Below are 26,459 nucleotides of genomic sequence, written 5' to 3'. Positions count from 1 at the left end.
ATTGGAGGGCTGCCAAATACAGTGGTCCTCTCACTGACCACTAATGAAAGAGGTACCCCTTCCAGAAGTGCAGTGGGGGCTGGATAAATGGCCTCAGGGGGCCGCATTGCGGTGAAATACATTTGATCACAGAAATTTGCAAAGATATTAATCTGGCAAGGGTCTTGGAAGCCTAGAAAGTACAACATAGACACATATGCTTCCCACCCAAAAAATCTTATGGAGGCCCTGGCCGTGGTAGAGCGTCGGCCTGACGTGCAGGAGTCCTGGGATCGATTCCCGGCCAGGGCACACAGGAGAAGCGCCCATCTTCTTCTCCACCTCTCCCCCTCTCCTTCCTCTCTGTCTCTCTCTTCCTCTCCCGCAGCTGAGGCTCCACTGGAGCAAAGTTTGCCCGGGCGCTGAGGATGGCTCTGTGGCCTCTGCCTCAGGCGCTAGAGTAGCTCTGGTCTCAACAGAGTGATGCCCCAGATGGGCAGAGCATCGCCCCCTGGTGGGCGTGCCGGGTGGATCCTGGTCGGGCACATGCGGGAGTCTGTCTGACTGCCTCCCCGTTTCGGAAAAAAAAGAAAAAAGAAAAAAAATCTTATGGAAAATCTCCATGCCACTGACATATGGGTGCATATAATTAAAATGAGCCAAATGGAGACTCAGAGTTACCTACACTATTGTTAACACTTATTAAAAAAACTGTACATTTGCCTGACCTGGTGGTGGCGCAGTGGATAGAGCATCGGACTGGGATGTGGAAGGACCCAGGTTCGAGACCCTGAGGTCGCCTGTGACACCCTTTCAGAAGGATTCTGTTCAGTGGGCGCATTGTTTCAGTCAAGCATTCTGTTCTTGAGTGCGGACTCATCTGGTTTGAGCGAGGCTCACCAGCTTGGACCCAAGGTTGCTGGCTCCAGCAAGGGGTTGCTCGGTCTGCTGAAGGCCCGTGGTCAAGGCACATGTGAGAAAGCAATCAATGAACAACTAAAGTGTTGCAACGCGCAATGAAAAACTAATGATTGGTGCTTCTCATCTCTCTCCGTTCCTGTCTGTCTATCCCTCTCTCTGACTCACTCTCTGTCTCTGTAAAAAATAAATAAATAAAAATTTAAAAAAACAAAACAAAACAAAAACAAAAAAACCCTGTACATTTGTGATACATTTAAGATTGTCCTCTAATGTGAACTCTCAAGTGCTTACACAAGAGAGAATTGATGGTAAAAGACTTCCCACATACACTGCACTCATAAGGCCTTTCTCCACTGTGAACTCTCTAATGATAACGAAGGACAGAGATTCTTCTAAAACATTTTTCACATTCACTGCATTTATAAGGCATTTCTCCTCTGTGAAGTTTCTGATGGTAACTAAGATCAGAGTTACTGAAAAAAGATTTCCCACACTCACTGCACTCATAAGGCTTTTCTCCAGTGTGAATTCTCTGATGATAACGAAGTTTGGACTTGTGGGTATAAGATTTCCCACATTCATGACACTCATAAGGTCTTTGTCCAGTGTGAACTGTCTGATGATAATTCAAATGATGCTTCTTTTTAAAAGATTTCCCACACTCACTGCACTCATAAGGCCTTTCTCCAGTGTGAAATCTCTGATGACAATGGAAGTAAGTTTTAGTGAAAAAAAATTTCCTACATTCACTGCACTCATAGGGCCTTTCTCCTGTGTGAATGCTGTGATGATATCGAAGGCCACTGCTACTTGAAAAAGATTTTCCACATTCACTGCATTCATAGGGTGTTTCTCCAGTGTGAACTCTCCGATGATAATTTTTCCTCGTTTGCAAAGTCACCCCAGAAATTGAGGTTTCATCTGGCCTGTCACTGGTATGTGTAGTCTGTTGTTGGAGATATCCTGATTCAGTAAGGGGGTCCAGCCCTAACTCTTGGCAGATAAAAAGCGTCTGGGACACATTGAAATTGCGTCCCTTTGCAAGTGAGACCCTGTCCACACGTTTTTCAAAATGCTTCTTTGTCATGTACTGATCCTCATGCTGGTGACATTTTGTACTGAAATCAAACTGTTCTCCACATGTACCACATTTCAACATGTGTGATCCCTGCTTCTCAACCAAGTTGAAAATGTCTCTCAAGATGAGGCCACAACTCTCACAGGGGTGGCTCTTCTGGGAAGACAAAGTCACATTAGGATCCTTTGCCAGTGACACCCTTTCAGAAGCATTCTGTTCAGTGGGCGCCCCCACATCCTCTGCTCCACAGCAGCAACCTAAATAAAAGGAAATGCTGGTGAATTACATGTTGACCTTATAGGAAAGAAAATTTTTCAACATAAACAGACATTTGTCACAGGTAGGCATGATTCTGTGATGATTTTTAAGAAAAGTAAGTTAAACTCTGAAGAAATCATAGTTGACCATTACTCAGCCCCAAAAGTCAGTCAGTGGTGGAGACCTCACCAAGGAAAGATGCCAGCAGACAATGAGACACAAAAATAAAGGCCGGGTCCACTATGTTTTCCTCTGCAAAAGGCTTTTTGGAGAATAAAGGCCGGGTCCACTATGTTTTCCTCTGCAAAAGGCTTTTTGGAGAACTCTTCTTGCTGGAGTAATCTGAATGTGCTCAAACCCATAAAAATCAATTCTATTAAAACCACATGATGTAAACACCAATACAAGAGCATGTGCAAACTTCAAGATTCTGCTGGCATGGATCAGGGTTGCAAAGTAGTAAAGAGAAACCTGTGAGAGAAATGGTTGGCATGTGAAGTTTAAAGAGGTGAAGATTACCAATGGGTTTGAAATATGAGTAGTAATGACAACTGTCATATCTGAGTTATTGGCAAAGTGCCAGCAATAAGCTTACAAATAGATTAAGCGATAAGCAAGGACAAACAGATTAAGGTATGGCAATAGCAATATTAACAAAACGCTATTAAGCCAAATTAGTTCTAAAGATACAACCTTAAAGCCCTGGCATGAAACCCTCAGCAATTGCCATTCACCAAGCCAAGAACCCTCTGAGCCCACTTGGTTATTGGTGGAGTCATGTGCCTCCTGTGATCCACAAATAACTTCTTCTTAATCCTAGTTGAGCCACTAATGGGATTCGGATCAAATTCATAAAAAAAAAAAACAAAAAAACCTTAAGAGAGTGATGGTCAGAGCACAAAACTGACCATAGAAAAAGATCTATGTGAGTGACATCTGCAGGATGGCATAAAAGTAGATAGGAGAACTCATCCCCCTCTTCAGATAAAGTGGACACCTGGCCATGAAAAAAGCAGCCACAGGATAAAGGAATAAGAGACCAATTAAGACAAACATCAACACAGAAGAGCCTAAAAGGGAGACCTGCAGGAAAAGGTTAATTGGAAAGACTATATTAGCAAACAATTGTAACAATGGCTAGGTTCAAATACATGGGCCAGAGTTACCTCTATCAGCCACTGTGCTGTGTTAGCTTTGACCTTAGTGGTTGGTTTGCAAAAAACCCGGGGAAACTTTGCTGTTAGGAATCAGAGACATATTTGCAAAAATAAAATCCAGGACCAATGGCTTCACTAGTGAATCCTACCAAACATTCAAAGAAGATTTGATACTTTTTGGGGGAATTAATATATAAAAAATAAAAGGCATTCAAAACTCATTAGCCCAAAAGTAGTTAAAAATCTGGTTAACGATGTAGAGACATTTTCTGAAGAACTATGTACAAATGAGCAACAGGAATATAAAAATGTATTTTCATTGATCAAGACGAAACCTATTAGGGCCACTGCAAGACTTCCAAGTACAAATCCTGCCCAATGAAAGCTCAGTACAGCAGTTACTGGGGCTGCAGGGGGAAGGGAGGGAGGTGCAAACAAACAAGCCTTACCAAGACGGCAAGTACCCAGAACACTGGGGAAGCAGCAGAGCCCACAGTCCACCTGCTGACAACGAAGCATCCCCGAGGGAACTGGGGGCATGGAAAATGCACAGTCTAGTCCAGGCCACCGGGAAAATCTTACCCAGAGAGGACATAAGTGTGAAGTTCTCCACCATCACTTCGAGGTACAGGTGTCTCTGAGCCTCATCAAGGAGGCACCATTCTTTCCTGGAGAAGTACAGGGCAACATCCTCAAAGGCCACATCAACCTGTCAGAATTAATACAAGTGAATCCAAAACAGTCTGTCTGAGCACCCACATTCCAACTCCATAAAAATCTTCCCCACGCTCCACTCCTTCCAGGGCTCCACACTTCAGAGAAGACACCTTGGTGCAGCGCTGCCTTCTGGGTCACCACAGTCCCCTTCATCACTTCTATCTCCCTCGGTGAAAGCATATAGGACAAAGGGAAATGGGGGTGGGGGGGAGGGGGAGGATGGGGGTGTTGAGAAGAAGCAGACAAATGCCAACTTAGTTCTGGGTCATGCTTCCTGGGCTCCATCCTCCTTGCCATGAAAATCCACTACTATCTCCTAGATCAGGGGTAGTCAATCTTTCTACGCCCACTTTTGTATCTCTGTTAGTAGTAAAATTTTCTAACCGGCCACCGGTTCCATAGTAATGGTGATTTATAAAGTAGGGAAGTAACTTTACTTTATAAAATTTATAAAGTTAAAGCATATAACAATAATTACTTACCAAGTACTTTATGTCAGATTTTCGCTAAGTTTGGCAGAAAAAATCTTTATAAAACAACTTACTATAGTTAAATCTATGTTTTTATTTATACTTTGGTTGCTCTGCTACTGCCCACCATAAAAGCTGGAACGCCCACTAGTGGGCGGTACGGACCAGGTAGGGACTACCACTGTCCTAGATCATGCCTCTAAAACATAGCAAATCATGAGGTTATGCTTTACCCTTCAGTCACCACATCAGGTACCCAGGACCATCAGCTCAAACTTCCTCTAGTTGTGCACACCACTGAGTATCCCTACTTCCTTCAGATCTTCAGACCTCAGGCTCACTTTCTCAGCTCAGCTACCTTCCTATTCCACACCACAGGGATCTCTCTGAACGCACCCATATACTTGATACGTGGCACCCAGAGAGTGCACAACATATGCATACAGGGTCCAGCACAACCCCAATCCTCTGAGGAAATCCACAGCTAGGAAAAGCCGCAAATGAGGTTCCAAAGTCTTCCCTGCCTGCTTCTGATATTTAATTCAATATTTGACACCCAGATCCACATGGGAATTTCAGATATGAGTAACTCCTTTCCACTCTGCACTGTACTGCTGTCCCCTCAGAAGCCACAACATTCTTCCCTCTACTCAAACTTTTGAAATAATCCACTGCCTTTGGTCTCTATTTCAGGCAGAGTGACACTCACAAAGGACCACATTTACCCACAACTTTATCCACCAGCAAGACAAACCAGCCAGACCCCACAAAAGCACAACAAAAAACTCTGAAGGGGAAGCAAAGCCCTGCCCTCGATATCATCCTATCTCTACTCCCTTTCTGCCTTGACAGCCATCATAATCAACCCATGGAAACCTTGGCCATTTCAGAGATCACCATCTCTCCCATTGTGATGTCACTATCACTCCTCTCCCTCACATGTGCTTGTGAGGACCAGCAATCCCTATTAGGTGATAGGAAAGGAAATGCTCTTCATGGGCTATTTTTAACCACTGCCACCAAAACCTGCAGCCTCCACAGCTCCACACTAATTCACAAAAGAGCCACCACTTTTACATGTCTCCATCCTCAAAGGCTGTCAAAGTAAAAGAATTATATCTCTATACATTTTCATTTTTACGCAACCTCAGAGATATCCTCACATTGCTTTCTTCGACCTCCCTACTCTATTACCAATGGATTTTATGTAACCCCCTTATGTCTTCCCCTTTGATTCTGTATTTTTTGGATAGAGAAAGAGAGAGAGGAACAGATAAAGACAAATAGTCTGGAAGAGAGAGATGAGAAGCATCAATTCTTTGCTGCAGCACCTTAGTTGTTCACTATTGCTTTCTCAAATGTACCCTGACTGGGGGGCTAAGCAGACCCTTGGTCAAACCAGCAACCGTTTGCTCAAGCTGGTAACCCTTGCTCAAACCAGATGAGCCTGCGCTCAAGGTGGTGACCTAGAGGTCTCAAAGCTGGGTCTTCCACACCACAGTTCGATGCTCTATCCATTGCACCACCACCTGGTCAGATCCAGTTTGTTTCTGAAGTGTAAAGTAAATGGTGTAACTTCCATATTCCAGAACATCTTCTTAATCTATTGAGATTTTTCTTCCCTGGCAATCATCATCAGTTTGGCTCCAATAAACTCATTAAAAATTTTTTTGGCCCTGCCCAGTTTGCTTAGTGGTAGAGCGTCAGCCTGGCGTGCAGGAGTCCTGGGTTCAATTCCCCATCAGGGCACACAGGAGAAGTGTCCATCTGCTTCTCCACCCCCCCCCCTCCTTCCTCTCTATCTTTCTCTTCCCCTCTCACAGCCAAGTCTCCACTGGAGCCAAGCTGGCTAAGGCACTGAGGACGGTTACACGGGGCCTCCACCTCAGGTGCTAGAATGGCTCCAGTTGTAATGGAGCAATGCCCAAGTTGGGCAGATCATTGCTCTCTGGTAAGCATGCCGGGTGGATCCCAGTAGGGCACATGCAGGAGTCTGACTGCCTCACCGCTTCTAACTTAGGGAAATTACAAAAAAGAAAAAATTACTCTAATACTCTGGAATATTATTTTGGCTGGTTAGTGTTGTCCAAAAGGACAGAGGTTGCCTCGGTTAAGGCATATACAGGACAGACTAATGTTCCTCTCTTTCTGCCTCTCTCACTAAAATCAATGAATTATAAAATTTTTATTTAAATAATAAAATTGTCTACAAATATGAATTTTTTTACGTTCACACCAGAAATGGGAGCACCTTGATGTTACCTGTGCGCTGCACTGAAAATATAGGGTTGGGGTATCCCTAGAATCCCCACATCCAAGAGCTGGGAAAATACCAAAGGAAAAGTATGCAGACACTGTATAGTAGTGTCACCAGGGAGGGACTGGAGCACTCTTTCTTTCCTTGTCTAATGTACAGAAATTAAAGTCGTTTTTCAACTTCAAAACTTGTGAGAAGACACAGACAACCAGCATTCACCTCCAGGTAAGCAGGTCTCCTCGACAGGCCTGCCCAGCAATGACATCTGGTGACCTCCAGCAAACTGTCCATGCCCTGCAGTCTCTCCGCAGTGCTGCCTCTTACCAGCTCTGTGAACTGGGACCAGGACTCAACTTCCTTGGCCTCACTGTCCTCATCTCCCTATTTCAGTCCGTGTTCTCAGCAGGATTTAAAATTTTTTTAAAAGATTTTATTCATTTTAAAGAGAGACAAAGAGAGAAAGTATGTGTGAGAGAGAGAGAGAGAGAGAGAGAGAGAGAGAGAGAAGGAAAGAAGAGCAGAAGGCGTCGACTCCCACATTGCTTTAACCGGGCGAGCCCAGAGTTTCAAATTCACAAACTTAGTGTTCTAGGTTGACACTTTATCCACTTCGCCACCACAGGTCAGACTCTCAGCAGGATTTTAAAACTTTATAAAAGTATAAGACAGCCGGTGTCCACTTCTGTTCAACACCTTTTATAACTCCAAGGATCCCCCTCAAAATAAACGCACAATCCCTCTGCCTCCTAATCAAGACTTAACTGCACCTCAGACTGTTTCATGCAGACAGAAGAGGAACCACAGTCTTCTGGAACGAAACCGGCCCCAGCACCGGGGCTACGGGTTCGGAGGGGTGAGGCAGTGAGGGCCCGGGGGACGCGCTCACCTCAGCCGGGCGCCTCAGCGCGGCCGCCGCCATCGGACTCTGCGGACCGGGTGGGATGGGGCGGGAGCAGTGGGCGAGCAAGCGGGCCCGGCCCCGCGGTCGCTGTCCCACCCTGGCGTGGGTCACCAGGGTGTATTCAGGGAGCCTCACAGTTGCCGCGGGAACTCCACTCTTTCCCCTTTGCTTCCAATCCCACCACCACTGATAACTCCTGACCAAACCAGACTACATGAAGAGGAAATGCTGGCGTAAGACCACGGAAGTCCCTCCCTGTAGTACTGCCCACCTGGAAATGAGCATTCTGGGTAATGTAGTTTCTACAGTCCAAAGAGGGGTTCTCTTATTTTTTAGCCTGCTAGAAGAGTGATTTGGGGGCACAGTCCTAGTGGTGGGATTGAACTAATTTAACCGGTTTTCTGCCCTAATGACCATTTTCAGTATTTAAAGAGATACAACAAAAGGTATTTTATTATTTCATGCATTTAATACTTAAAGGAGAGCAATAAGAGGTACACAAAACTAGATTGTTATGGTTTAAAATATTAATGAAAAATATTAAATAATACCTGACAAAAAAATAAAACTGTTAAGATATTTCCATGTTGCTTCCTCTTCTTTTTTTTTTTTTTTTTTCCTGAGACAGAGAGAGACAGAGAACAGGAAAGATAGGTACAGAAAGACAGGAAGAAAGAGAGATGAGAAGCATCAAATTTCATTGTGATACCTTACTGTTCATTCATTGCTTTCTCATATGTGCTTTGACCAATGGCCTCCAGCAGAGCTAATGAACCCTTGGTCAAGCCAGCAACCTTGGACTCAAGCCTGCAACTTTGGGCTTCAAGCCAGTGACGATGGGGTCATGTCTAAGATCCCACATTCAAGCCAGCAACCCCGCGCTCAAGCTGATGAGTCCATGCTCAAGCCACCGACCTCGGGGATTTGAAGAACCTCGGTCCTCTCTGTCACAGTCTGATGCTCTATCCACTCTGCCCTTTCCTGGTCAGCCTCCATATTACTTCTTGATTGGCATCTGCACTTGCAATTTTTTTCACCTATGGATGGAATGAACATTTCTACAAGCCTGTAGAATATTCTACTGCGCAGACGAACATTAAAAAAAAAGAGTAAGGAAAGTAAATTTGTGATTTTCACATTGGGCAGCTGCCCAGGCACCCACCTTAGAGAGAACCCTGATTACAAGTGACATTTTTTTTTTAATTTTATTTATTCATTTTAGAGAGGAGAGAGAGAGGGAGAGAGAGACAGGGGGGAGGAGCTGGAAGCATCAACTCCCATATGTACCTTGACCAGGCAAGCCCAGGGTTTTGAACCGGCGACCTCAGCATTTCCAGGTCGACGCTTTATCCACTGCACCACCACAGGTCAGGCCACAAGTGACGTTTTAACATCTGGTTCAGCAAACTCAACAAAAAATTAGATATTGGGGCCCTGGCCGGTTGGCTCAGTAGTAGAGCGTCGGCCTGGCGTGCAGAAGTCCCGGGTTTGATTCCCGGCCAGGGCACACAGGAGAAGCACCCATCTGCTTCTCCACTCCTCCCCCTCTCCTTCCTTTCTCTCTCTTCCCCTCCCGCAGCCGAGGCTCCATTGGAGCAAAGATGGCCCGGGTGCTGAGGATGGCTCCTTGGCCTCTGCCCCAGGCGCTGGAGTGGCTCTGGTCGCAACAGAGCGACACCCCGGAGGGGCAGAGCATCGCCCCCTGGTGGGCAGAGCGTCACCCCTGGTGGGCGTACCGGGTGAATCCCAGTCCGGCGCATGCGGGAGTCTGTCTGATTGTCTTTCCCCGTTTCCAGCTTCAGAAAAATACAAAAAAAAAATTAGATATTGGTTCTGCTGAACTGGTGCAAACCGGCTGAATCCCACTACTGCATATTCCCCAAGAATACATGCAGACTGCCTGACCAGGTGGTGGCGCAGTGGATAGAGCATTGGACTGGGATGCGGAAGGACCCACATTCGAGACCCCGAGGTCGCCAGCTTGAGCGCGGGCTCATCTGGTCTGAGCAAAAAGCTCACCAGCAAGGGGTTGCTCCATCTGCTGAAGGCCCGCGGTCAGGGCACATGTGAGAGAGCAATCAATGAGCGACTAAGGTGTCGCAACGAGGGACTGGTGATTGTTGCTTCTCATCTCTCTGTTCCTGTCTGTCTGTCCCTGTCTATCCCTCTCTCTGGCTCTCCCTCTGTCTCTGTAAAAAAAATTAAAAAATTAAAAAATATATATTAAAAAAAAAAAAAGAATACATTCAGACTACTAAGTGTGTTCTAGCACCGCCGGTAAAAGTGATTTCTAGGGTGTGGTTGTCACTGATGCTCCCGTGCGGCTTCCCTTGCCTGCTGGTGTTGCCTTTTTTTCTTCAGGATGTGTTCTTTCTGACTGTTAGGCATACTCTTTCATGTAGGCCATCTGCCATCAGGACTTTTTTATGTAGAATGTCACTGAGAGAGGTGGCTGAACTTATTCATACTATCTGTCCTGCATCAGTTCAGACCCTTACGCAAATTTACTGTCAGAAGACAGACACAAATACTTAAGGTCACCTGCCTCTGAAGATATCAGAAGTCTCAGCTCTGCTTGTGCCAAAGTGGCTAGGATCAGGCTGGATTTAAACTGATGCTCCCGCCTCTAATCTATTTTAAACAATGAAGAACATGTTGAGGATATCAAAGACATACAGGCATTCTACAGAGACAATGCTGGCTGGGTTCCAGACCAACCAAGGTATTGAATAATATGCCATTAATGCCAGTCACATTAATTTGTAATTTCCCAGTGCATATAAAATTTATGTTCATAACGTATATTACTGTAGTCTATTAAATGTGGTATAAAAATATGTCGGCCCTGGCTGATTGGCTCAGTGGTAGAGCATCTGCCTGGTGTGTGGTGCAGTGGATAGAATGTTGGGCTGGGATGCGGAAGGACCCAGGTTCATCTGGCTTGAGCAAAAAGCTCACCAGCTTGGAACCAAGGTCGCTGGCTTGAGCAAGGAGTTACTCGGTCTACCGAAGGCCTGCAGTCAAGGCACATATGAGAAAGCAATCAATAAACAACTAAGGTGTCGCAACGAAAAACTGATGATTGATGGTTCTCATCTCTCTCCATTCCTGTCTGTCCCTAACTATGCCTCTCTCTGACTCTCTCACTGTCCTTTATTTACCACCCATTGAGACTTATCTGTTCTCAAGCATCATAGAGCCTTTTCTATTCAAGCTATTTAAGTAATCATTATTATAAACCTACATCAATAGTATTCTGTAGTTTGCTTACCATAATTCTCTTCCAGAGATAAATTTAAGATGCCAGAATACACTATCACTTCATTTCCAGGATGAAATGATCATCATATCCTGAAAGGCTATGAGATGCTGGGATCTAAAATCCGCATATCAAGTACAGATGCCCACATTCCAAATCTTCATGAATACCAACATTGAAGCTATCCTGGCACCAGATGTAAAATTGGTTTGTAACTGCTATTCCCATGTCCTAGTCTTATTCTCTCAAGTTTGAAATAGACCCTATCTCAGAAAATTCATTAAGAAATCTCACGTGGAGCCTGATCAGGTGGTGGTGAAGTGGATAAAGCATCATCCTGAGACACAGAAGATACACTTTGGAAACCTCGGGGTTGCTGACTTGAGTGCAGGCTCACCAGCTTGAGTGTGGAGTCATTGGCTTCAGGATCATAGACATGATCTCATAGTTGCTGGCTTGAACCTAGAAGTTACTGGCTTGAAGTCCAAGGTCACTGGCATAAATGCAAGGTTGCTGGCTTGAACAAGGGGTCACTTGCTCTGTCGTAGCCCCTCAGTCAAGGCAAATATGAGAAAGCAATCAATAAACAATGAAGGTGCCACAATAAAGAATTGAAGCTTTTTATTCCTCTTTCTATCTATCCTTTCTATCCCCCTCTCTCTCATTTAACAAATAAAAGTATACACAAAACTTTGCACTAGCTTTGTTTTCAATATTTAAAACTGTGAAATAATGACATCTCCATGAACAAATGAACAAATAAAGAAATAATGATACAATCAAGAAATATTACTCAGGAAAAAAAAGAGCTAATTATATAACATTAATGAATCTGTGAGGATTTATGCAATATAATTATAAGCAGAATAGGTAGTTCTATTTCTACCATACGCATTCTAGGAAATGCAATGTGATCTATCAAAATAGAAATTAAATCGTCCCTGCATGCGGAAGTCCCGGGTTTGATTCCCAGCCATGGCACACAAGAGAAGTGTCCATCTGCTTCTCTACCTTTCTACCTCTCTTTTCTCCCTGTCTCCCTCTGCCCCTACTGCAGCTGAGGCTCCATTGGAGCAAGTTGGCCTGGGTGATGACGATGGCTCCATGGCCTCCGCCTTAGGCCCTAGAATGGCTCTGGTTGCAACAAAGCAATGCCCCAGATGGGCAAAGCATTGCTCTTTAGTGGGCTTGTTGGGAGGATCCTGGTTGGGCACATGCAGGAGTCTGACTCTCCACCTTCCAGGTTCTCACATTAGAAAAAACAACAAATAACAAAATAATAAAAATAAAAACAAAGAAAGTAAATCAGTGGACACTTGTAGAGCTGAGATGGGCAGGGAGAGATTATAAAAGATATGAAGTAAACCCACAGTGACAGACAGGTCAGTATTAAGACTATGAGGAGGTTCAGTTTCACACATATGTTGAGGCTAAAAATAAAACAATTTGCCCCAAAATTTTTGGAAAATAGGTTTAGAAACTCTATGTTCAATACATATTCTCATGCCCTCTAGAGTCAGTCTTTACTTAGTAACACCAAATATACCGAACAATGAAGAACTGTCTTTCAATCAATAGGAATGCTGGCTAGGTAAAAAAAAACACATATCTTTTCTTTAACTTCCTGCCTGGAAACAATATCTGATAACATACAAAAATTTGCAAAACCTTTGGCTTATTTTCAATGACAATGACTTCACCCATGGAAGATAAGCATGGCAAGAAACCTTCCAATTTGTGTACACACTGATCCTGCAGTTTTGTTCACAAAAACATTTCTGGATGCACATTTAGAAGAGGCACATTCCATCGAGCCTGTGCCTAGATATGGTCCCTTCCAACCCCTATTAGGCCAGTGCTTCTGTAGCAATCAGGAGTTTCTTTTTAATCTCTATGGTCCTGCAACCAAGTGACCATTAGCCATGGAATTGTAGATATTAGAAAACATGGCACACTGTATCAGAATCAGCCTGGCATGTTGATGTCCCTGGTTTGATTCCCAGTCAGGGCACACAGGAGAACCCATCTGCTTCTCCACCCCTCCCTCTCTTACTTCTCTCTCCCATTTCTGCAGCCATGGCTCGATTAGAGTGAATTGGCCCCGTGTGCTGAGGAAGGCTCCATCTTATCTGTATCAGGCGCTAAGAAGAGCTCAGTTGCTGAGCAATGGAGCAATGCCCTAAATGGGTAGAATATCACCCCTTAGTGGGTTTTCCAGGAGGATCTTTTTTTTTTTTTTTTTTTTTTTACAGTGACAGAGAGAGGGATAGATAGGGACAGACAGACAAGAACGGAAAGAAATGAGAAGCATCAATCATTAGTTTTTTGTTGTGACACCTTAGTTGTTCATTGATTGCGTTCTCATATATGCCTTGACCACGGGCCTTCAGCAGGCTGAGTAACCCCTTGCCAGTGACCTTGGGTCCAAGCTGGTGAGCTTTTGCTCAAACCAGATGAGCCCGCGCTCAAGCTGGCGACCTCGGGGTCTCGAACCTGGGTGCTCCACATTCCAGTCTGATGCTCTATCCACTGCGCCACCGCCTGGTCAGGCCCAGGAGGATCTTGATTGAGGTGCATGTAGGAGTCTCTGTGCGTCCCCTTCTCTCAATGAATAAAAATAAAAAAGACACATAGCTCTTTGTAACACTTTCAAAAATGATTTCTTTCACCAATACTGGCAGTCCTTGTAAAAAAATTTTTTTCATGTGTTCGCAGAAGAAACTGATGTTGCAACACCTACCAATACTTCAAAAGAATCTCTGAGTTTCCTAAATCTTATGGCATTTAGAATTCACATTAGGCCCACAGAATCTGGCAGTCTATCCTAGGAGGATATGGGCAATAACAAAAATTTGGCAAAAGGTGACTTCAGTACCACACTGTGCCTTTGAAGGCAGAGAAAGTTTGAGATCCATGTAAAAGTTGTTGACCTCTTCACCCCTCTAGAGCCAAAATCTACTTATAAACTAAATGACACAGTAAATTAAACATTCAAAATTTAGGAGGACTCGAACAAAAGGGGCTTCATTATTTTACAAACCAACAGAACATGGCTATGGCTTTTCCTGCATTGGTGACATCAACATTGGAAATATTCATCATAGCTATTTAGTGAAACCAGGTCCCTGAAAATGCCATCCATCTGCAAGCTGACAGCTGAACGCAGATGATCTTCTCTGGGGTCAACACTGAGTCACGTCCATGGCTCAACTTATCAGAGTTAAGTAAATACTGATCTCCTAATAGATTATCCTACTCATCATTTTTTCAATAAATCAGGAAAAGAAATCAGCTTCCCTAAGAACATTAGAATAGTAGCTGATGTAAACAGTGGACACCTGATAGATGGTACAGATGAAACACCTTTGGCCACCGAAATTTGCAAAGACAATAATCTGGAAAGAATGCTGGAAAACTTAGACACACATGCTCCCTCCTAAGAAAAGTTTATGGGAAAATTTCATACTATGGACATTTAGGTGCATAAAATTAAAAAGCCAAATGGAGCCTCAGAGTTATCTACACTGTTGTTAACACTTATTAAAAAAAACTGTAGGGGGAAGACAAGATGGCACTGGAGTAGGCGAATGGGCCAACATCCACCTCCCAGAACCAAAGTGGATTAAAAACTAATTTTAAGAACTATCATCTGGAAAAACCAACTTTGGACTAAACTAAGAGGACTCTTCAACCAAGGAACACTGAAGAAGCCACACCGAGACTGGTAGGAAAAGTGGAAACGTGGAGAGGGCTGCCCAGCTCCCCGGAGCGAATGGCAGCCGGGAGAGACTCGTGTGGTGGGAAGTGAGTTTAGCAGAGAGGGGAGGGTCCTGGGCCCCAGGAACAAAGCCCCAGCCTGCAGTCCCAGAGCCTAGAAGAGGCGTATGGACAGTATTTAGCTGGAAACAAGTCAGGATACTGTTTGTGAGAAAGAGACTGATTTCTCAGACCCAAGATTCTTCTTAAAGGAACCGCACAGAACATTTCTCTCACAACCACTCACCTGGGGATCTGGGGGATGGGGAGAGAGGAGAGTACCAGAGTAGCAGGAAGAGAGTGTAATTTAGGAGGCACAGGAAGAAACATTTTGGGAGACACCTACCCTAACCCCTGGAATGAGTCACTCTCCAAATCTGAAGTGAATATTTCCCCTGGAAACAGCAATACCAGCAAAGGGAAGCAGGACACCAGCCAAACAAGCTCTCCTGCAGCACTCAGAGCAGAGTCGTTTAGAAGGAGGGAGCTTTTGGGGCTACAGTAGTGAGTATTAGGGTCTGAGCTGCAGCGCCCGCACCCCACACGGCTGAGGGCTCGCCAGAGGGTGGGTGGTGGCGGGACGCAGAAGCGCGGTTCTGTCAGCAAGGGTGGAAGCCAGCTGGCCACCACTGGGCCCAGGTGTGAGCTCAGTTTTGCCCGGCTGGGGAGGAGGGGGCATGCAAAAGTGGTCAAGCCCAGCTGCGGGCCACCTGTAGTTCAGCCTGCAGGAGAAGGGTGGGAAACACAGAAGGGGTGGACACCAGCCCTTGAGCAAGGGCGTAGGAGCACAGCCTTGCCCCGCCTGCGGAACCAAGGCTGAGGCTTGACTTGGGAGCCAGCTCCTCTCACAGGGGTTGATCCAAAAACCCAGAACAGGCAGAGTCCCGCTACTGAGCGTGGGCACACAGTCCCACCTAGCCTGTGGAGCCAAGGCTTGCAGCCATCACACGAGCGGGCTCCTCCTGCAAGGGCGGGGCAAAAGCCCAGAAACAGGCAGAGACCTGCAGCTGAGCAAAGGTGTTCGCCACTGCCCTCAGGGCTGAGCATAATGCCACCCATGGGGGCAGGGCAAAGGCCAAGGCCACCAAGGCTTGTACACCCAAGCATGTGATCACAGCCACTTCCGTGAAGGAGAGGTGGAAACCACAGCAACAGCCCCAGTTGGCAGGCACCGGCAACACCCATACCCAAATGCCCTAGGCAGCCACAGCAGAGGGGGTGGCGGGCCTGCAGACAGACCATACCTAGGGAACAGAGGCCACACCCAGTGGACTCCAGTGGTTAAAACCTTCCTTTACATGGAGAAAATGAGAAGGCAGAGAAATGCAACACAAATGAATCAAGAGAAATCCCCAGAAAAAGACCTGAATGAATCAGATAAAACCAAATTACCAGATGCAGAGTTTAAAATAACAATTGTTAGGATGCTCAAAGATATTAGAACAACAATAGATGGTCATTATGAATACCTAAATAAAGAGATAGCAAATATAAAAAAGGACATTGAAATAATAAAAAAGAATCAGTCAGAAATGACAAATACAATATCAGAAATGAAGAACACAATGGAAGGAATTAAAAGCAGGATAGATGGAGCAGAGAACCAAATCAGCGAGTTAGAGGACATGATAAATAAAGGCACGGAAGCAGAGCAGAAAAAAGAAAAGAGACTCAAAAAGTCTGAGGAAACTCTAAGAGAGCTCTGTGACAACATGAAGAGAAATAACATCCGCATCATAGGGGTTCCTGAAGAAGAAGAGAAAGAACAAGGGATAGAGACTTTGATCAAGCATATCATAGCTGAAAACCTCCCTCAATTAAGGCAGGAAAACATCTCACATGTTCAAGAAGCACAGAGAACTCCATTAAGGAGAAACCCAAAGAAATCAACACCAAGGCACATCATAATTAAAATACCAAAGCTAGGTGATAAAGAGAAAATATTAAAAGCTGTTAGAGAAATAAAGACTATCACCTACAAAGGAGCCCCCATAAGGATGACTTCTGACTTCCTAACAGAAACACTTGAGGCCAGAAGGGAATGGCAAAAAATATTCAAAGTAATGCAGAACAAGAGCCTATAACCAAGACTACTTTATCCAGTAAGGCTATCGTTTAAAATTGAAGGAGAAATAAAAAGCTTCCCAGAACAAAAAAACAACTCAAGGAATTCACTACAACCAAACCAAGGCTGCAAGAAATGCTAAGGGGACTGTTTTAAACAGATCAAAGGAAAAAAATAATATAGCAAAAGAGGAATACTGTTTTAAAGCATAAAATAGCAATAAACAATTACATATCAATAATAACCTTAAATGTAAATGGATTAAATGATCCAATCAAAAGACAGAGGGGAGCTGTGTGGATAAGAAAACAGGACCCACACATATGCTGTCTACAAGAGACACACCTTAAAACAAAAGATGCACATAGACTGAAGATAAAAGGATGGAAAAAATATTCACGCAAATGGAAATGAAAAAAAAAAACGCTGGGGTAGCAATACTTATATCAGATAAAATGGACTTTAAAACAAAGACTATAGTTAGAGATAAAAAAGATCACTACATAATGATAAAGGGAGCAATCCAACAGGAAGATATAACCATTATAAATATCTACGCACCTAATATAGGAGCACCTAAATATATAAAGCAGATTTTGATGGATTTAAAGGGCGAGATAAACAGCAACAGCAATACTATAATAGTAGGGGATTTCAATACCTCACTAACTTCACTAGATAGATCCTCAAGAAAGAAAATTAACAAAGAAACAGCAGACTTAAAGGACATACTAGATCAACTCGATTTAATAGATATCTTCAGAACCTTTCACCCTAAGGCAGCAGAATATACATTCTTTTCAAGTGCTCATGGTACATTCTCTAGAATAGACCACATGTTAGGGCACAAAAGCGGTCTCAACAAATTGAAGAAGATTGAAATCATATCAAGCACTTTCTCTGATCACAATGGCATGAAACTAGAAATCAACTACAACAGAAAAATTAAAAAATACTCAAACACTTGGAAACTAAATAGTATGTTATTAAATAATGAATGGGTAAACAATGAGATCAAAGAAGAAATTAAAAAGTTCCTAGAAATAAACGATAATGAGCATACATCAACTCAAAATTTATGGGACACAGGCCCTGGCTGGTTGGCTCAGTGGTAGAGCGTCGGCCTGGCGTGCATGAGTCCCAGATTCGATTCCCGGCCAGGGCACACAGGAGAAGCGCCTATCTGCTTCTCCATACCCCCTTCCTCTCTGTCTCTGTCTTCCCCTCCCGCAGCCGAGGCTCCATTGGAGCAAAAAGATGGCCCGGGCCCTGGGGATGGCTCCTTGGCCTCTGCCCCAGGCGCTGGAGTGGCTCTGGTCGCAACAGAGCGACACCCCGGATGGGCAGAGCATAGCCCCATGGTGGGCGTGCCGGGTGGATCCTGGTCGGGCGCATGCGGGAGTCTGTCTGACTGCCTTCCCGTTTCCAGCTTCAGAAAAATTAAAAAAAACAAAAATTAAAAAAAAAAAAGAAAAAATTTATGGGACCCAGCAAAAGCAGTCCTGAGAGGGAAGTTCATAGCATTACAGGCATACCTCAAGAAGCTAGAAAAAGCTCAAATAAACAACTTGACCCTACATCTAAAAGAACTAGAAAAAGAACAGCAAGTAAAGCCCAGAGCTAGTAGAAGGAAGGAAATAATAAATATCAGAGCAGAAATAAATGACATAGAGACTAAAGAAACAATACAGAGGATCAATAAAACCAGGAGCTTGTTCTTTGAAAAGGTAAACAAGATCGATGAACCTTTAACCAGACTCACCAAGAAAAAAAGAGAGAGGACTCAAATAAATAAAATTAGAAACGAGAGTGGAGAAATAACAACTGACACAACAGAAATACAAAATATTGTAAGAAAATACTATGAAGAACTGTACGCCAAAAAACTAGACAACCTAGATGAAATGGACAAATTCCTTGAAACATATAATCTTCCAAAAATTAATCTGGAAGAATCAGAAAACCTAAACAGACCAATTATAATAAATGAGATTGAAACAGTTATCAAAAAACTCCCCAAAAAGGAAAGTCCTGGGCCTGATGGCTTCACAAGTGAATTCTACCAAATATTCAAAGAAGGAATAACTCCTATCTTTCTTAAGCTATTTCAAAAAATTCAAGAGGAAGGAAGACTTCCAAACTCCTTTTATGAGGCAAGCATAATTCTGATTCCAAAACCAGGCCAAGACAACACAGAGAAAGAAAATTATAGGCCAATATCCCTGATGAATTTAGATGCTAAAATCCTCAACAAAATATTAGCAAACTGGATCCAGCAATATATGAAAAAAATCATACACCATGATCAAGTGGGATTTATTCTGGGGAGGCAAGGCTGTTACAATATTTGCAAATCAATCAATGTGATTCATCACATAAACAAAAGGAAGGAAAAGAACTACATGATAATTTCAATAGATGCAGAAAAAGCATTTGATAAAATCCAGCACCCATTCATGATCAAAACTCTCAACAAAGTGGGAATACAGGGAACATACCTCAACATAATAAAGGCCGTCTATGACAAACCCACAGCCAACATCATACTCAATGGGCAAAAATTAAAAGCAATCCCCTTAAGATCAGGAACAAGGCAGGGGTGCCCCCTTTCACCACTCTTATTCAACATAGTTCTGGAAGTCCTAGCCACAGCAATTAGACAAGAAAAAAAAAAGGTATCCAAATTGGAAAAGAAGAAGTAAAACTATCATTATTTGCAGATGATATGATATTGTATATAGAAAACCCTAAAGTCGCAGTCACAAAACTACTAGACCTGATAAATGAATTCAGCAAGGTGGCAGGATATAAAATTAATACTCAGAAATCATGGCCCTGGCCGGTTGGCTCAGTGGTAGAGCGTCGGCCTGGCGTGCAGAGGTCCCAGGTTCGATTCCCAGCCAGGGCACACAGGAGAGGCGCCCATCTGCCTCTCCACCCCTCCCCCTCTCCTTCCTCTCTGTCTCTTTCTTCCCCTCCTACAGCGAGGCTCCATTGGAGTAAAGATGGCCCGGGCGCTGGGGATGGCTCCTTGGCCTCTGTCCCAGGTGCTAGAGTGGCTCTGGTCGTGGCAGAGCGATGCCCCGGAGGGGCAGAGCATTGCCCCCTGGTGGGCAAAGCGTCGCCCCCTGGTGGGCGTGCCAGGTGGATCCCAGTTGAGCGCATGCGGGAGTCTGTCTGACTGTCTCTCCCCGTTTCCAGCTTCAGAAAAAAAAAAAAAGAAAGAAATCAGAGGCATTTTTATGCACTAACAATGAACTGTCAGAAAGAGAAATTAAGGAATCAATCCCCTTTACCATTGCAACCAAAAAAATAAAGTACCTAGGAATAAATTTAACCAGGGAGATTAAAGACTTGTACTCGGAACACTATAAAACATTGATAAAAGAAATCAGGGAAGATACAAACAAGTGGAAGCATATACCGTGCTCAGGTTAGAAAGAGTAAACATCATTAAAATGTCTATATTACCCAAAGCAATTTATAAATTCAATGCAATACTGATTAAAATACCAATGACTTACTTCAAAGATATAGAACACATATTCCAAAAATTTCTATGGGACCAAAAGAGAACATGAATAGCCTCAGCAATCTTGAAAAGGAAGAATAAAGTGGGACGTATCACACTTCTGGATATCAAGTTATACTACAAGGCCATTGTACTCAAAACAGCCTAGTACTGGCATAAGAATAGGCATATAGATCAATGGAACAGAACTGAGAACCCAGAAATAAACCCACACTTTTATGGACAACTGATATTTGACAAAGGAGGTAAGAGCATACATTGGAGTAAAGACAGCCTCTTCAACAAATGGTGTTGGGAAAATTGGACAGCTACCTGCAAAAAAATGAAACTAGACCACCAACTTACACCATTCACAAAAATAAACTCAAAATGGATAAAAGACTTAAATGTAAGCCGTAAAACCATAAGCATCTTAGAAAAAAACATAGGCAGTAAGCTCTCTGACATCTCTCGCAGCAATATATTTGATTTGTCCCCACAGGCAAGTGAAATAAAAGACAGGATAAACAAATGGGACTTTATCAAACTAAAAAGCTTCTGCACAGCTAAAGACAATAAGAACAGAATAAAAAGACAAACTACACAATGGGAGAACATATTGACAATGCATCTGATAAGGGGTTAATAACCAAAATTTATAAAGAACTTGTAAAACTTAATACCAGGAAGACAAACAATCCAATCAAAAATGGGCAAAGGAAATGAATAGACACTTCTCCAAAGAGGACATACAGATGGCCAATAGGCATATGAAAAAATGCTCAACATCACTAATCATTAGAGAAATGCAAATTACAACCACAATGAGATATCACCTCACACCACTCAGAATGGTGCTCATCAACAAAACAACACTGAGTAAGTGCTGGCAAGGATGTGGAGAAAAGGGACCCCTCCTGCACTGCTGGTGGGAATGCAGATTGGTGCAGCCAGTGTGGAAAACAGTATGGAGATTCCTCAAGAAATTAAAAATCGAACTGCCTTTTGACCCAGCTATACCACTGTTAGGAATATACCCCAAGAACACCATAGCACTGTTTGAAAAGAAGAAATGCACCCCCATGTTTATGGCAGCATTGTTCATAATAGTGAAAATCTGGAAACAGTCCAAGTGTCCATCAGTAGACGAGTGGATTAAAAAGCTTTGGTACATATATACTATGGAATACTACTCAGCCATAAGAAATGATGACATCGGATCATTTACAACAACATGGATGGACCTTGACAACATTATACTGAGCGAAATAAGTAAATCAGAAAAAACTAAGAACTATATGATTCCATACACAGGTGGGACATAAAAATGAGACTCAGAGACATGGACAAGAGTGTGGGGGTTACAGGGCAGGGTGGAGGAGAGGGATGGGGTTGGTGGAGGGGAGGGGCACAAAGAAAATCAGTTTGAAGGTGATGGAAGACAATTGGACTTTGGGCGATAGGATTGCAGCATAATCAAATGTCAAAATAACCTAGAGATGCTTTCTCTGAACAAATGTACCCTGATTGACCAATGTCACCCCATTAAAATTAATCAAAGAAAAAGAAAAAAAAGACTGTAAATTTCTGATACTTCTAAGATTGTCCTCTAATGTGAACTCTCATGTGCTTAGAGAGTTGAGAATTGAAAAGATTTCCCATACTCACTGCACTCATATGGCCTTTTTCCAATGTGAATTCTCTGATGATATTGAAGGCCAGTTCTACTGGAAAAAGATTTCTCACATTTACTGCACTCAAAAGGCCTTTCTCCAGTGTGAACTCTCTGATGACAATGGAAAGCAGTTTTTGTGATAAAGGATTTCCTACATTCACTGCACTCATAGGGTCTTTCTCCTCTGTGAACTCCCAGATGATATCAAAGGCCAGTGCTACTGGAAAAAGATTTCTCACATTCACTGCACTGATAAAGCCTTTCTCCAGTGTAAACTTTCTGATGATAAAAAAGTTTAGAGTTTACAGTAAAAAATTTCCCACATTCATTGCACCTATAAGGCCTTTCTCCTGTGTGAATGCTCTGACAAATATGAAGAACCCAATTCCTGAAAAAGGATTTTCTACATTCATTTCACTCACAAGCCCTTTCTCCAGTGTGAAATCTCTTATGATAATGAAGGTAAGTGCTACTGGAAAAAAATTTACCACAATCACTGCATTCATAAGTCCTCTTTCCAGTGTGAAGGCTCTGATGATAGTAAAGGCCAGAGATTGTTGAAAAATGTTTTTACATTCATGACACACAAAACCCTCTTTTACATATGGACTCAATAGTCTTGAAAAAGTGTGTTGTTGCACTCAGTGGCTTTCTTACATTTTTTTCCTGTTATAATAATTTTTTCTCCTTTGAGAAGTCACCCAAGATGTAGACATTTCTTTTGACTTGACCCTGGTGTAAGTATCTGGCAGTTGAAGATGTTCGGAGCTGGTAAGGCTGCCTTGCCCAACCTCCCCACAAGTAGAAGTTTTCTGGGACACATTGAAATCGCAGCCCTTCACAAGTGAGACACTGTGCACACCTCTTCTGAAAGGCTTCTTTTCCACGTGCTGACCCTGGTTCTGGACATACTCTAAACTGAAATAAAATTCTTTTGAACATGCCCCACAACTCAACAGTTTCTGGCTCTTTTGTGTTCCCTGCTGATCAACCAAAAGAAAAATGTCTCTCAAGACTGCTCCACAACTTTCACATGGGTGACTCTTCTGGGAAGACAAAGCTATATAAGGGTTCTTTTTCTGTGAAACTCTTACAGAAATGTTCTGTTCAATAAGTTCCTCCACATCTTCTGTTCCATAGCACCAACCTGAACAACAGAAAAACTGATGAAACACATGTTGACCTTATAAAAAGACTAATCTCATCACAAATGTCCATCTCTCACAGCTAGGCACTAGTCTATAGGATATTTTCAAGGCAAGTGACTTAGACTCTGAGGAAGTGGCTATTATGAACTGCTTAAACTCAATGGTCTGCAAATTTTAAGATCTCTATAACACAAAGTTACAAGGGTAAGATAAACACGAAATAGGGGCAGAGTGCCTGACCAGGCAGTGGCAAAGTGAATAGAGCATTGGCCTGCAACACAGTGGACCCAGGTTAGAAACCTGGAGGTCCCTCTTTAGATTGCAAGATCATCCAGCCTGAGTTTGGGCTCACCAGCTTTTTCGCGTGGTTGCAGGCATGAGTTTGATGGTCACTGGCTTGAAGCCTGAGGTCACTGGCTTGAGCGAGGGATCACTCATCCACTGGAACTCCTTGAGCAAGGCACATATGAAAAAGCAATCAATGAACAACTAAGGAGACAAAGGAGCTACAATGAAGAAATGATGCTTTGCATCTTTCTCCCTTCCAGTCTGTCTGTCCCTGTCTGTCCCTCTTTCTTTCCGTCACAAAAAAGACTTTAAAATAAATGATTTTAAAAAGCTTGCCAAGCTACATACTCAAACAAAATTAAAAAAAATTTTAAGCAACGAACATACACAGAGACAGACAGAGAGAATGAGATAGAAAGGAAGGAAGAGAGATGAGAAGCATCGACTCATAGTTGCAGACTTTATTTATTGATTGCTTTTTCATATGTGACTTGACAGGGGCTCCAGCTGAACCAGTGACCTTTTACTCAAGCCAGTTACCTTGGACTCAGTACAGTGACCATGGGGTCATGTCTATGATCCCACACCCCAAGCCATTGACCCTGTGCTTAAGCTGGTGAGCCCACCATCAAGCTAGATGAGCCTGCACTCAAGCTGATGACCTTAGGGTTTTGAACATGGTTTTCTCTGTATTCCAGTCTGACACTCTATCCATTGTGCCACCACCTATCAGGCTTTTTTTTTTTTTTTTTTACAAAGACAGAGAGTCAGAGAGAGGGATAGACGAGGACAGACAGACAGGAACGGAGAGATGAGAAGCATCAATCATTAGTTTTTCGTTGCGACACCTTAGTTGTTCATTGATTGCTTTCTCATATGTGCCTTGACCGTGGGGCTACAGCAGACCAAGTAACCCCTTGCTTGAGCCAGCGACCTTGGGTCCAAGCTTGTGATCTTTGCTCAAACCAGATGATCCCGCGCTCAAACTGGCGACCTCGGGGTCTCGAACCTGGGTCCTCTGCATCCCAGTCCGACGCTCTATCCACTGTGCCACCGCCTGGTCAGGCTCAGGCTTTTTTATTTCTGTGTGTGTATGTGTTTTTTTTTGAAAGTGAGAGTAAGTTTACTAAAGCTTGAGACAATGATACAAGAATAAAGATCCCTGGAAGAAACAATCAGGGTAACCCCAAGTCCAGCTGCTGCTTTTTATTACCCCTGGGTGTAAGCCTCATTGGGTCTTTTAGAGCTTAAAATAGAAGAAGCAAATTACAAGCCTGAGTAAAAGGGTGCACAGGCATGCTCAAAGAGTGCACCAGAAGAGTCAGGGTCTTACCCAGTAAGGATATCAGTGTGAAGTTCTCCAGCATTACATCCAGGTACAAGTGTGTCTGAGCCTCATCATGGAGGCACCATTCTTCCCTGAAGAAGTACACAGCAACCTGGTCAAAGGTCACACCAACCTGCCAGAAGAAATACAAATGAATCCAGAACAGTATGTCTTAGACCCCATAATCATACTACATAGAAATCTTACCAATATGTCTGATCAGGCAGTAGCACAGTGGATAGTGCATGTGCCTGGGACACAGACCACCCAGGTTGGAAACCCGGGGTTGCTGGCATGAGCACAGGATCAACTAGCTTCAGCATGGGATTGCTACCTTTAGTGTGAGATCATAGATATGACACCATGGTCACTGGCTTGAGCCCAGAGGTCACTGGCTTGAAGCTGAAAATGGCTGGCTTGATCCCCAGGTTGCTGGCTTGAGCCCTACATTGTTGGCTTGAGCAAGAGGTTACCTGCTCTGCTGTTGTCCCCTGGTCATCCACAGCACTACCATAGTGCACAAAAGAACTATCACCTATGTGCCTCCATGCTGAAACACTCCCTAAATATCCAGGCCTATGTGTTCAGCTGCCAACTTGATGTCTCTACTCACTATTTAAATAAAATTATTATAATTCTAATGATATAGAATTTAGAATTCTTGTGATAAAGGATTTCTTACATTTATTGAATTCATAGGGTCTTTCTCCTGTGTGAACTCCCTGTTGATATCAAAGGCCACTGCTATGGAAGATTTCCCACATTCACTGCACTCAAAGGGCCTTTATCCAGTGTGAACTCTCTGCTGATAATGGAAAGCAGTTTTTGTGATAAAGGATTTCCTACATTCACTGCACTCATAGGGTCTTTCTCCTCTGTGAACTCCCAGATGATATCAAAGGCCAGTGCTACTGGAAAAAGATTTCTCACATTCACCGCACTGATAGAGCCTTTCTCCAGTGTAAACTTTCTGATGATAAAAAAGTTTAGAGGCCCTGGCCGGTTGGCTCAGTGTTAGAGCGTCGGCCTGGCGTGCAGAAGTCCCAGGTTCGATTACCGGCCAGGGCACACAGGAGAAGCGCCCATCTGCTTCTCCACCCCTCCCCCTCTCCTTCCTCTCTGTCTCTCTCTTCCCCTCCCGCAGCCAAGGCTCCATTGGAGCAAGGATGGCACAGACGCTGGGGATGGCTCCTTGGCCTCTGCCCCAGGCGCTAGAGTGGCTCTGGTCGCAACAGAGTGATGCCCCGGAGGGGCAGAGCATTGCCCCCTGGTGGGCAGAGCGTCACCCCTGGTGGGCATGCCGGGTGGATCCCAGTGGGGCACATGCGGGAGTCTGTCTGACTGTCTCTCCCCATTTCCAGCTTCAGAAAAATACAAAAAAAAAAAAAGTTTAGAGTTTACAGTAAAAAATTTCCCACATTTTACACCCATAAGGCCTTTCTCCTTTGTGAACGCTCTGACAAATATGAAGAACCAAATTCTAAATCTGTTTAAATAAAAATATTATAACATTCACCAAGAAAATCAAATCAACCCTAGTGTAAACTCTCTGATGATAATAAAGTTTAGACTTTTTTTTTTTTTTTTTTTTTTTTTTTTTTACAGAGACAGAGAGTGAGTCAAAGAGAGGAATAGACAGGGACAGACAGACAGGAATGGAGAGAGATGGGAAGCATCAATCATTAGTTTTAC

General features: G+C 43.5%; 1 protein-coding gene and 1 pseudogene across 2 annotated transcripts in view; both read right to left on the bottom strand.

Annotated features, from left to right (window-relative positions):
* Positions 1-26,459, bottom strand: part of LOC136399468 (zinc finger protein 211-like) — a 175,532-nt gene that overhangs the window by 18,882 nt on the left and 130,191 nt on the right. Inside the window, exon 1 of one of the 2 annotated variants that reach the window (XM_066374655.1) lies at positions 7,724-7,953. The exons of the other annotated variant lie outside the window; for it this stretch is intronic. Within the exon in view, the coding sequence (XP_066230752.1) occupies positions 7,724-7,756 (33 nt within the window). The 5' untranslated portion in view covers positions 7,757-7,953. Of the gene's footprint in view, positions 1-7,723; positions 7,954-26,459 lie in introns of those variants that run through there. 2 annotated transcript variants of the gene reach the window in all.
* Positions 22,615-26,198, bottom strand: LOC136397199 (zinc finger protein 211-like; annotated as a pseudogene).

Source organism: Saccopteryx leptura, chromosome 3, assembly GCF_036850995.1.
Source record: "Saccopteryx leptura isolate mSacLep1 chromosome 3, mSacLep1_pri_phased_curated, whole genome shotgun sequence".
Taxonomy (NCBI): domain Eukaryota; kingdom Metazoa; phylum Chordata; class Mammalia; order Chiroptera; family Emballonuridae; genus Saccopteryx; species Saccopteryx leptura.
The sequence above is the reverse complement of the archived record's forward strand: the minus strand, read 5'-3'. Positions and strand labels throughout refer to the sequence as shown.